At 37.3% G+C, this 12,669-nt stretch overlaps 1 protein-coding gene across 6 annotated transcripts in view; it reads right to left on the bottom strand.

The window, feature by feature from the left end:
• RIPOR1 (RHO family interacting cell polarization regulator 1) overlaps nucleotides 1-12,669 on the bottom strand; it is a 299,897-nt gene that overhangs the window by 138,010 nt on the left and 149,218 nt on the right. For all 6 annotated transcript variants that reach the window (XM_072422972.1, XM_072422974.1, XM_072422976.1 and 3 more), the window contains 2 exons: nucleotides 9,618-9,681; nucleotides 8,455-8,498 (listed from right to left, as the gene is read on the bottom strand). In XM_072422972.1, the coding sequence (XP_072279073.1) occupies nucleotides 8,455-8,498; nucleotides 9,618-9,681 (108 nt within the window). The remainder of the gene's footprint in view (nucleotides 1-8,454; nucleotides 8,499-9,617; nucleotides 9,682-12,669) is intronic.

Below are 12,669 nucleotides of genomic sequence, written 5' to 3'. Positions count from 1 at the left end.
AATGAACCATGAGGCTTGGGAATCAGGAGAATGGGGCTGCTCCATCATTTTTTGATCTCTCAATGGCTCCAACATCTTTTGGAGATGGCAGTTGTGCAACCTGGAAACTCAGAAAACACATCTTTGTTTCTTAGCAAAAATTCCATAGCCTGCTTTTGGGATGCTGACAGGGATACAGCAATCGTTATCTCTGGGACACCTCCCAGGTTTTTGGGAAGAGACTGAGTAGGGCTTCCAGGGCTTGTTTAAATTTTTATGATAGACCTGTTCTTTCTTCTTTTTTACCAGTTGGTAAACCACCAAGGTCACCAGGGTAAAGGATCAAACCTTGATCACAGACATAACTGGCATGATTCTGTCCCGCATTAAAAAAATGGTGCCTACTATACACCAGCTTAAATGGTGTAAACCCTGTGGCAGGCCGGGGCACCTCTCAGATTGCAAACATCAGATAAGGTAGGAGGTAATCCTAGTCCCTCCCATCCTTTTCAATTACCTTTTTCAAGACCTCCTTTAAAGTCTTGTTAAAGCATTCCACTAACCCATCTGTCTGTGGATAGTACAGTGAGGTACAAAGCTGCTTGACTACTAACAGCTAACACAATTCATTCATGACTTTAGACATAAAGGGTATCCTCCTGATCTGTAAAAAATTTCCTTGGAATTTCGGTGTGGGAAAACATGTGGAGCAATTTTTGGGCAATTGCTTTTGTGTTGGCAGATCTTAGGGGCATTGCCTCAGGATAAGGTCTGGGTTATCACTCGCTGTGGTGCTGGGCCTGCTAGGAAATCCTCTACAGCTAGGTGGCAATTGGCAATCATCTCAACAAGCTGTCCCTGTAGGTCTTCATATGTCACCCACTTCCTTAGGGTGTGCAGAAGAGCTCTCAGGTAACAGTCTATAGTGACTTTCTTCACAATCTGGGAAGCTGTCAGGGTTTCTGGCAGCAGCTATTTCCTCACTAGATACACCAGGTCATGCATCTGGGAATGGGGTGACCTGTCAGGCTGGTAAAACCCACTTATGTACCCGCTGGGCACGAACACCAGAAGTGACACCAAGCCACTGGGGATCTCTGCTTTCAACGTGTCATAGATTTTGCCATCCTCTGTAGTCAGGTTAAAATATGCATTCTGGGCATCACTCATTAGAAAAGGCATCGCCAGACCAGCCACTGAGCTTGGGGCTGCCAGCAAAAAACAAAAACCAAAAATTTAAAAAATAAATCTTAGCCCAGTTGGCCTTCTTTGGCAGATCCTCTGTGGCTAGCAATACAAAAAAAGTCCTTTTTATAAACACAAGTCTGGCAGTGTACTGATGGTGTACTTACTTCCTTTCTTCTTGATCTCCTTTCCCCTCAAATGTTAGGAAGTCACTGAGCTCCCTGCAGTCTAGTGCTGCAACCCTAAATAGAGCACCTGTGCTCTAAGTACAAGTTAAAACCCAGACAGGATTGGGTGGCCAAGGAAACCTCCCAACTCTTCCTTGGCCAGCTCCAAGACCTTAAAAGTTCATAAGTTCTCTGGAGCCTTTAACCTTCCTAGTGTTCTAATACTGTTCAAATTTCCATGCAAAAAGCTTTACATTTTTTTTGCATGGAAATTTATTTTACATTGTAGGCTATAATTTTTAGGCATAACTCACCGAAATGTGTCCAATATTTAATAAATTTAATATTAAACTTTAAATAAAAAAAAACAAAAATCTGTTAAAAAAATAAAAAAAATATTTAAACATGTAATGTAAGTGTACAGTAGCATATATAATATTTATTTAATATAATTATAGATGGATACTATATAAAAATTTCTTTGCATTGGACTCAATACAGCTATTTTGTATTGAATCCAATACAAATTTTTTTGAATTTCACACCGATCCTCCCACCGGGAAACCCTGGAAATCATCTCTGCACTTCGCTGCTGGAAATAGGAGGAGCAGGTGGTGTCCTAAGGACCTGCGGGGACCAGCAGGATGACGGGGGATGACAATGGAGCAAGATAAGTGGAGTTTTTTAGGTTAAAGCTACCCCAAATGTGACTCTGGATTACCCCTAGGGGGATTAACAGACATAGCCTTAGCATAGGTGCTATGTACACCCTTTCCAAGACCTTCCCAGCCAAGCAATGGGACACCCTGTCCCAGTATGTATGTGAAATCAGTTGTGGCAGAACAATCAAGGTCTTCTTTGTGGGTTACAAGGAATGAGGCATATGTGTGCAATGTAAACTGCAAAGTAGGCTCAACTTAACCATTCCTCCTCAAACCATCACTAGCTAAACTTATGAACTGTATTAACCTCCCTGGCGGTATGAGTATTTTAGTATTTTTAAATGTCAAAGCGGTACATTTGACATTTAATCCCTATGTGACATTTGACATATGACATTTGAGCCCTATGTGTCTGAAGACATTTTTGCCGAAGGGGGTGTGAATAGAATTGTTGCTTCTCCTTCTGTTTCAGTTAGTGTGTCGCCCTCTCCTTCTCTCTCTGTGTCTGTTGTGCCCGAGACACAAGAGTGTGGGGAGGACTTCAGGAAGCCGGTGCAGATGTGCAGATGATCGGGAAGAAGGTTGGGGCAGGTGGAAAAAGATCAGGTTGCAGGGGGGGTTGTGAAACTTGGCAGGTGGTGGAAAAAAAGAAAAGTAGGAGGAGGAAGAACTCAGATAAGGTAGAGGGTGAGGTTGTTGGAGTTATTGTTGGATGGAGAGGTGGAACCAATGGGGGAATCAAGGGGTCCATCTCCAAAATGCTCAAGTTCATCAGGTAGTTTGTGTAGAAGTAGATTCAAGAAGCATCTACTCCAATCATCCTAATGTTGGTGTCTGTTCCATTGAAGGTGGCGACTATTAATGTTACCAGCTTCAAATCTGTAAGCACACATCATTTGGCCGTTATATGGTAAGTTTAATGCTGACGTTTTATTTTTGCAGGAGACCAGGCCTAGTTCTCTTGATGATATCCCTCTGACAAAAAGGGAGTGGAGGTGCAGAGCTTCCCTCTGGTCTTTTGCATCTGAGCCTTACAGTGGAGTTGCATTTTTTTTTAAAATTGATGAGGTGACCTGTCAGCGAATTATTGAAGTAGAATAGGGAGATGTATGGTCATAGATGCTATGGTGGAGAGGCAGGACCTGAGCCTCTAAACATCTATGGGTATCAGACAAAATGAGACAGGAAATGCCTTTTCAATAAGGTTAAACCCTTTCTTTTTACCTCCCAGCAGATTATCTTTGGAGTTGATTTTAACACCATTATTAAGCCTAATCACAGGTAAGGTTTCAAAAACAAGCTGGGATGTGTTTTTTTATTAGAGATGGTTAGGCAGATTTGATGGATGCGCACATTAAGTGCTACCCAGACAACACAGGGTTCATGTTTAGGAGGGACTACTGAAAGCAGGATGGATTTTTTAAAGGAGAGCACCGCTTCCTCAGGCCCTGAGGTTCAGGTGACAACTTTATGCTATCTGTGACTCTGAATGATTACTGCACATACATACACATACTGCACTCAGAGGGAGGGGTATCTGGAAACTACATCTGGAATTGGTGGAAGAATAGCGTGTTAGACAATCCTTTGAGAATTTCTTTCAGTCACAGGTAAAAGTTCTGGACCTGTGCAGCAGTAGGTCTGAGTGGTGGGTGCTTGTTAAAAGCAGGATTGGTGGCTTTTTCAGATCCTTTGGTAAAAAGAAACAATGTGATAAATTTACAGAGATTGCGCAAAAGACTTGACCAGGAAAGGTAACCCAGAGGAGATTAAAACTCTTTTTGAGAGAAACTCAATATTATGGGCAGGCCTCTTTGGTTCTGGAAATGGATTATGGGAAATAACACTCGCCTGACCCTTACCAGAATCGCAAACAAGGCTCTGCAGTTAAGTCTGAGGAGGGTCTGATTGACAATACAAGTTCGGTGGTCAAGTCCATGTTATCAGAACATATTATGCGGATCTCCTGGGGAAAAAACTCTTGCTTGAGACAAGATTGAGTTTTTTAAGATCCACACCAGCTTTGGGAAAGGTTTTACATTCTGCTGTGGATTTGACAGGACCAATCACAGCATTTGAGGTATGTCATGCTATAGATAACCCGACCACCAAGAAATCGCCTGGATCAGATGGATTGACAGCCAAGTTTTATAAATGTTTATATCCAGTCTGGCCCCTGGTTAACGCAGGTTTTCAATGGCAGTCTGGAAGAGGGTTCGCTCCTTCCATGAGGTGAACAGCTGTGATTCTCCTGTCAAAGGGGAAGGATTCATCAAGATTTGAGAACTGTATTTCGACTAGCCTTCCTAATATCAATAAACAAATTTCTTTCTTTGCTTCTTCCAGATGCTCCAGGGAAAAAGAATGTAACTGGTTAAACAAAATGTGACCTACCCATGAGAATGGAGGGTGACCTAGGTATGGTCAACCAGGTGTTATTCTTTTCTCAGGTGTTTACTAGGTTTAATTTTGGTAACATGCAGAGAATCCTACTGGATGGATGGGAATTTTCTAATCCTGGTTCAAGCCTTTTTTGTGTGATTGAGAAAGTGGGGGAAATGTGAAAAATTTAAGAATCCAGCAGGACTGACTTCTGGCCTATGTTACCCTGAGCTCTGAAAACTTTAAAGCATTAGCAGATCACAGTGGAGGTTATTAAAAATGTATCTAGTAAAAATCTGAACAATCCAATTTTGTCTTCGTTCTTTGATGGGTCATTGGCCTTAAATTGCCCAAGTCCAATTTTGAGGGAGGGGCTGAGATTATTAATTAAGGAAAGAACGTGGAGAATCAAAAGAGACCATGGAGCACTTTCTGCTCCAATGCCCCTTCAATGTAGAAGTTTACAAAAAGGGGAGAGGGCTCTAGGTTTTCTTTTCCCAGTGGCATGAATTATGCAGAGTGGGTATACAGAGCATTCGAGACTCACCAGGATTTTGATACACTTTTGATAATTAGTGCGGTGGTCTGATATTACATTTGAAATGCACCGTGTTGGGTTTGCATACGTATAAAAATTCTTCCAGTGGAGGTGGTGGCAAATGATATTGTGCATGCAGTGGGGAAAAATCAGGCTGTTGAAAGTGGGAGAATAACAGAAGGTGCCTGGATGAGGTTGTGGAGGAACAATAAGTCTTCCTCCAGTGTTCATTCCTTTTCAGGGTGAGCGGCTTTCTCTGACTGTCCTTTATACACTCCTTAAAATATGTTATATGCATTGGCCTTACCTTAGTATAGTATTGGAGTTTATGTGGAACATATTTGATTTTTGTTGCTTAAAATTAGGATTTTTTTTGGTACCTAATATTTATGTATATATTGTAAATTTGTAAGTATTGGTATGTGATTGCAAAATATTTTAATAAAACAAAATGTAGAATCTAAGAGGTAGGGGAAGAATCAAACAATTGGCCGGATTCCACAGGACCTTTTATGGATAAGAAGAGGGGGCACACACGCTTGCTGTCCCATTTTCTATCCAGGAAGGTCTAATAAAAGGTCCAAGAAAATATTATGAGGAACTTCACACTTTTGTGAAAAGAAAACACCAAACAAAAAAAAAAACACTTTAACATTGCCTAAAATGCCTAAACAGACATTTGCAAATGCCTGTACAATTTTTTAGGTGTTTGCAAGCAGTACCTAATCAAGCCCATGGAGTCTATGATCTAAAATAGTTACAATGCCTCTAGAGCCAATCCAAGCTAATCTGGTAACCCCCCTGGCCGTATTCCCGAGTGTGGCTCGGGGTAAAAAAAAACATGCAAAAGCTGTAACCCTGAGCCACACTCGAGGCACCAAAAAACAATAAAAAACAAACACTTACCTTGTCCCATCGCGTCCTCCGGTGTCCTGCACAACTGATCTCATCCTTGGGTGGCATCTTCTTCCTCTGATCCCCGTATTGGATTTGGCTGGATTTGTTAGTGGTATAAGTGGAATGAAGGGCGAGACACCGGCAGTCAGTCCAGAAGGGTCCACTAACGCAATAATTTTGTTTCATATACTATCCTCCTTACACCCCCAATAAACTAACCACTACATCTGGTACCCTATTTATCCTCCTGTATTTCTCTGCTTTGTTCCCTAAACAAGATGTAAGTAACCTGGACCTACATTTCTAGTTCATACATTTTATCTCTAGTACTCTAAACTTTTTTACTTCTATTTAGTCTATATCTACGCAACATTATAAATACTTCCTTTCCTCTCAACTTAAAGATTTTAACTTTTTCCAAGAATCTCCTTTTGTGGAGTATCCACACTTTCCAGCCTCCTCATTATCTCCATTTTCGCACAACTATCCGTATCCAGAGCGCTATCTGGTTTTATCATCTAATAAACTTTTCCCCCTTTTATTGGGGTATCTATTGGCGTGAACATGCAGATGTTTTTATATCAACCATAGTACAGTGGTCATTAAACTAATACAATCTTAAAACAACCCCCGAAGAAGCCAATTGGTGAAACGCATCAGGGAACTGAGATTTTTGCTTTGTAATGTTTTAGAAACTTAATTGACCAAACAATTATTTGTAATTTTGTTTATCCACATTTCACCCTTTTTGTGCTAATCAATTGTTTATTATTGTTCAGTGGTTCTTTTTTATAATTAGGATCTGAACATATCACATTAAAGTAACATACACTGTTTTTCCGTTAAAAGCCTGACTATCTTTCTTCCTCTCTTCTTTTAAGCTTTTGATAAATGTAAAGTTATGCACTTAGGGGCTAACAACATGTGTGCCTCATACTGTCTAGGGAGCATACATTTGGGGGAGTCAGATATGGAAAAGGATATGGGGGTTCTAGTAGATCATAGACTAAATAATAGCATGCAATGCCAAGCTCCAATTTCTAAAGCTAGCAAAGTACATTTTTGTATCAAAAAAGGAATAAACTGCAGAGATCAAGACAAAATCATGTCCCTGTACAAAGCATTGGTCAGACCACATCTGGAATATGCAGTCCAGTTTTGTGCACCTGTTCACAAAAAGGACATTGTGGAATTGGAGAATGTGCAGAGAAGGGCAACTAAACTAAAAAAAGTAATGAAGGAGCTCAGCTATGAGGAGAGATTAGCTGAACTGAATCTATTCTCCCTTGAGAAGAGACGTTTAATGTATGATCACCCTCTATAAATATATAATTGGTCCATATAGAGAACTCTCTTCCCAGTTATTAACTTTAAGATCATTACAAAGGACAAAAGGGCAGTTTTTGCGTCTGGAGCAAAATAAATTTAACCTCTGGATAAGGAAGGAATTTCTCACTGTAAGATTTGTGAACATGTGAAACAGGCTTCCTCAGGTTCTATAGTTTGATTTAAGTTCTTTAGATAGATTTAGGAAAAGGCTGGATTCTTTTCTAGAAGCACATAATTTTACAGTTTTAAATTAAATACAACAGAGACTGTTGATCCAGGAACATCTGATTGCCTCATGGAATCAGGAAGGATTATTTTCCCCTGTTGGAGCAAATTAAACCAGGGTTTTTTTTGTCTTCCTCTGGATCAACTATCTCTTATAGGTTTTTTATCTGGGATATATTTTTTTCCTTAGTGGTTAAAGATGATGGACTTTGATGTCTTTTTACAACCTATCTTACTATTTAAGTAAAAGATAAAAAAACTAACAATCATGACACACTAGGATGTAATCTTCATTTATTATTATTAATAATATTATTATTAATAATATTATTAAACACAGACAGTGGAGGAGAGGAGAGGAGGAGAGGAGCTTGTCCAAAAGAGCTTACACTCTAAGAGGTGGGGAAGCATCCTACGATAGGATGGGGATATGGATTAGTGGGTGAATAGTGAGAGTTTTAGGAAACAAAGGAAGAAAGGAAGATGGATATGGTTGGAGTAGCACAGTGAGCAGAGACATCCTGTCTGATTTTGACGATGTTGTATACGGTGTATCAGTCAGTAGTTATAAAAAAAAAGATGTCACAAATGATGTAATTAAACTGTAAGTCAGCCATAAAAACTAACTTCTCTTGTTTGATCTGTTCTGATTTGTTATATATACTATTGAAATTGTTTGCGTTTTCAGAGCACACCTGAAAATAAAGAGCATATAGTGCATTTTATAGATATGTTTTTTATTTGCAGGGTCTTTAATGGTCTAAAACGCATACAATGGAGCAATTTTTATTTTGCACTGGCGCTTTAAAGAATGACTTACAACTGTTATCCTACTACCTGAATATAGCTAAACTATTTTGGAACTGAAAGGTACTTATGATTTGTAAAACATGCTGTGCCAAAAAGACACTGTCTTTCTCTCCTGCCCACCTCAAAGGATTTAAAAGTTTTATTATCACTCTACATTGCTATACAATGCCACCTTTACTATGCAAATAATACAAATATTTGAATATTTAATTTCATATTATTGTCAAATGCCTATAATATTTACAATATAAAGTGCAGCTTGTTAGACTAAGAAAATTACCTCATACTGATCTCCCGCACACAGTCTTGCAAATCCTGCAAGTCCTGTAAGAAAAAAAAATATATAAATAACCCTAAAAACAACTGCTTATTCAGAACTAACATAATGTTTGATTATGTATGACAATACACTAAAAAAGTTCGTCTTATATTCAGATAATTTTTGTTATAATTAACTTTATTTATACATGCTTATAGCACAAAGAAAACAATCCTGCAGCAGAATTGAGTGGGATGTGAAGGAGTATAAGGATAAGTGTTTAAACCAAGCCAACCTTCACCCAACCTAGGAAGGTCAAAACAAACTAAAGTGGAGTCAAAATTCCCTCTTTATTAGATTTGTCACTTGCTTTCTACTTCTAGAAACAAACTCCTGTTTAAAAAATACCTGGAATATTTTTTACTTTCTCACATACCATGGTCAGACTGAAAGTGTTCTGAAATCTGCTTCCTGCTGTGAGAAGAGTTTTTTAAATGTATGGAAAGTAGGAGATAATGTTCAAATTGCTAAACACACACCAGGAAGATGCACTTGAGGGAGTTCTGTTCTATTAAGAGAGGAAGACTTCCAAATGGCACCCTGCTGTGTTCACCTTAAAAGGAGTGAAAAGTGGTGGTTGTGGGTAATGATCATCAACGTACAATGGTAGATCGATGAACAACATTGGGTTACAGCTTTACACAAGTCAGATTTTTTATTGAGACGAGCACAACCATTTATCTTGTGTGACTAATATTGTGTTCGTACATAACTTTAGGCAAGACAGGCACACAGTAAAACTTTTTGGGCAATAAGTAGTTGAGAGAGGCAGGTTTTTGTATCGATTTCCTGAAAATGTATCTTGTCCATGAAGGAGTAAGCTCTTCATTATCCCAATATGGCAGCTCTAGCACTCACTGGTGTATTACAGCAGGTGTGTGGATTGGAATGTCCTGTGTGCCCCATAGTTGGAAGGCTATTTCAGGCTACAATGGAGAAATAGAATGGGTGGCTATAGTAAGTAGTTGAACACCTAAGCTGTCTAATTATTCAGGGTTGGGGATTCAGAAGGTAATAAAGGCAAAATGAACAGAACACCAACCAGACAAGTAGTAATTGAAAAGGAGGATCAATAATATCAGCTTAAATAATCTCTTGGAGAAAGATACATTTTAAAAACTTGCCTTTCATTTTAATGTGAAATTCACCCAGCTGGCTTTCCAACTCGTTTTCCAATAAACACATGTTCTGTTAGGAAAAAACAATAATTTTAGATAATCTATCATTTATTTGTTTCTAATTTTACACAAATATTAAGTTTGTGGCTATCTGCAGCTTTAAGAGTTGATTATATATTATTTACATAGATAACATCTCCCAATAATCTATTGAAGCTTGAAACACACAAATTTGTTCCTTCGTTTAATTTAAAATCATTTTTATACTTACTATGAGAAAACATTATGATGGTGTCAAGGTAAAAAGGAGATGCAAGAAGCATGTAACACATCCAATGTACTCCAAAGAAAAACTACACTATATCAAACCCAATGTACATCATTCTCTCAGTTTGTTTGTCTCAGGTATGGCTCACTGTTTTAATACATTGTTTTGTTTTGTTTCACTGCATGTTGCTCAGTAGTTTACCATTTTTTTTTATCCATCCATATTCAGACACAAACACATGCATAATACCAGAAAAAGCTTTGTCATGCAGTAGCTTATGGAGGACATGAAATTCTGGAAAAACTATAGAATTTTGGACTATGGACAGAAGAGCTCACTGAAATCACAATCACTTTCATGGATTCATTAATGCCTCCCCTCTTTCTGTCAGTGGTACTAGAATAAATAAATTAAAAAAATGTAATACATGATTAGCATACCAGGATATTGTGAAACTAGGACGTTATGTGTATTTGCAGCTCTACATACAAAACACTACCTAATAAACTCTTTTTATGCAATCACATATATATAAGGTATATTATTTGTTATTATTGCTAATATACCTATGTGATTAAAGCTGTATACATTACATATTATTCATATTTAATCATGATATAGTACACCAGGATATTGTGATACTAGGACGTTATGTGTATTTGCAAGTTTACATACAAAACTACTACCACATAACTTTTTTTGCAAATATATATACATGTATGGTATATTATATATTGTCATTATAACTATGTAATTATTGTTGTGTATAATATACATTATTCATGTCAATATATGGTACATTGTACAATATTGATAATTATAGGTACAATATGTGCTTATATTTTTGATAACAGTTCTACATAACTGCGCACACATCCCCTGAAGAAGCCAGATGGCAAAATGTGTGGGTATTGGGCCTTGTTTAAAGAAAAGATGTGTCTAATATAAGGGTCAAAATGCCCCATGACTTTAATGGCAGACCCAAAGTTTGGAAGTTTTTTGACTGTGGAAGCCTTTGACTGTGCTTATTGTATCACCTTATTCCAAAGATATATGTTCTCCATTTAATATGAAAGAACAACGACACATTGCCATAATACATAATTGCCACAAAAATACAAATACATAATTGCCACAAAAACCCTGCTTTTCTTCTTTCTTCCTTCTCATTTTAAGAGGGGTGGCACTAATTGACAATAAAACAAGAGGAAAGGAATGCACCACTTTCTAAGTACTAGAATAAAATTTTCTTTGTCATTTCTCCCAGGTTTTTCATACTATCTTACAACTGTCAAGCAAAAACATTTGTTTAACCACCCAACCGTCAAACCCGACCTTGGTTCGGGTTAAAAAAAATTGCAATTATCGATAAACCCGAACTTTTCTCACTGTATGAAAATACAGTGAGAAAAGTTCGGGTTTATCGATCACTTACCTGGTCCCGCTGTGATCATCCAGCGTCGTGTTCGTGTTTCAGCGTCGTTCTCCAGCGCCGTCCTCCAGCGTCGATCTCTCTCTCCAGCGTCAGGTGCCTTCTCCGAGAAGAAGAAGCCGGCCGGTGGAGAAGAAGAAGCGGGCCGGCTTCTTCTTCTCCATCCGTAGCGTGTACGTGTCCCTCTGCGATGACGTCGGCGCATGTGCAGGAAATTCAAATTCAAACTCATTCAAACACATTTTGTATTGGATTGAATACAAACTCCTGTATCCAATCCAATACAAAATATTTCAAAATAAATGCAAAGTATGTAATTGGTAAATTCAAACGCTCATTTTGTATTGGATTGAATACAAAGTCCTGTATCCAATCCAATACAAAATAATACAAAATCTTTTACCACACTAGGGAGGTGTTTTAGAAAAATATATTACTATACAGTATACCGAATTATCGCATTTCCAGTATTTTTCATGTATTTATGTATTCTTGTTTAAGCTGATTTTTGTGTTTTTTATTTAATTTTATTAAAAGTAATTTTTTTTTTTTTTACATGATTGTGTGTTTCAAACATTTTTTATATTCATGATATCTACTAGAACCTTGTTCGGACATATTTCTGTAAGTTACAGGTCTACAATTTAAAAAAAAAAATGTGTACCGCTTTTGGTACAGAAATCTAGACATCAGTGTAACGCCCAGGTGGTTAAAGAAACAAACATGTTTTTTTACAAAGTCATAAAATTTATATTTTTATTTGTATAATTATCACAATTATCAATAGTACATAGTTACAAAACAATAAAACATTTTCAATTCTCATTGGTTTGGAATCCTCATACTTTCTTTGAAATCTCTCATAAGTCATAATGACATATGCAAAGCCCCAACCCAATGTTTTTTGTTATAATAAACTTAATCAGGAGTTGTTTTGGGGTAACAACAGTTTTTAATTAGAACAATATAGAAGATTTTAGTTGTTTTTTTTTTTACTATAAATATGAATGAAAAGTTTATTTTAATAAATGTGTCAAGTTGGGAGTTTGAATATGTCATTATGAGTTTTGAAAGAATTGTCTTCCACACAAATGTGAATTTAAAAAATGTTGTAATGTTTTGTATATGCAATATTGATAGAAAAAGTTTTAATGTACAAACAAAAATCTACATTTTATCACTTTGTACCTAAAAAAAATCTCTGTATTTAAAAAAAAATGCTGAGTTTTATAGGATGTGGTACTATGTAGCAGCAAAAATGAATAATACTTTACTATAGGCATTAAAGCCTCATTTTTATTTGTTTTCCTGCACACCTATTTGTGATAGATGACCTCATTTTTTGGTTTATTCAATAT

Source organism: Pyxicephalus adspersus, chromosome 9 (assembly GCF_032062135.1).
Source record: "Pyxicephalus adspersus chromosome 9, UCB_Pads_2.0, whole genome shotgun sequence".
Lineage (NCBI taxonomy): Eukaryota > Metazoa > Chordata > Amphibia > Anura > Pyxicephalidae > Pyxicephalus > Pyxicephalus adspersus.
The sequence above is the reverse complement of the archived record's forward strand: the minus strand, read 5'-3'. Positions and strand labels throughout refer to the sequence as shown.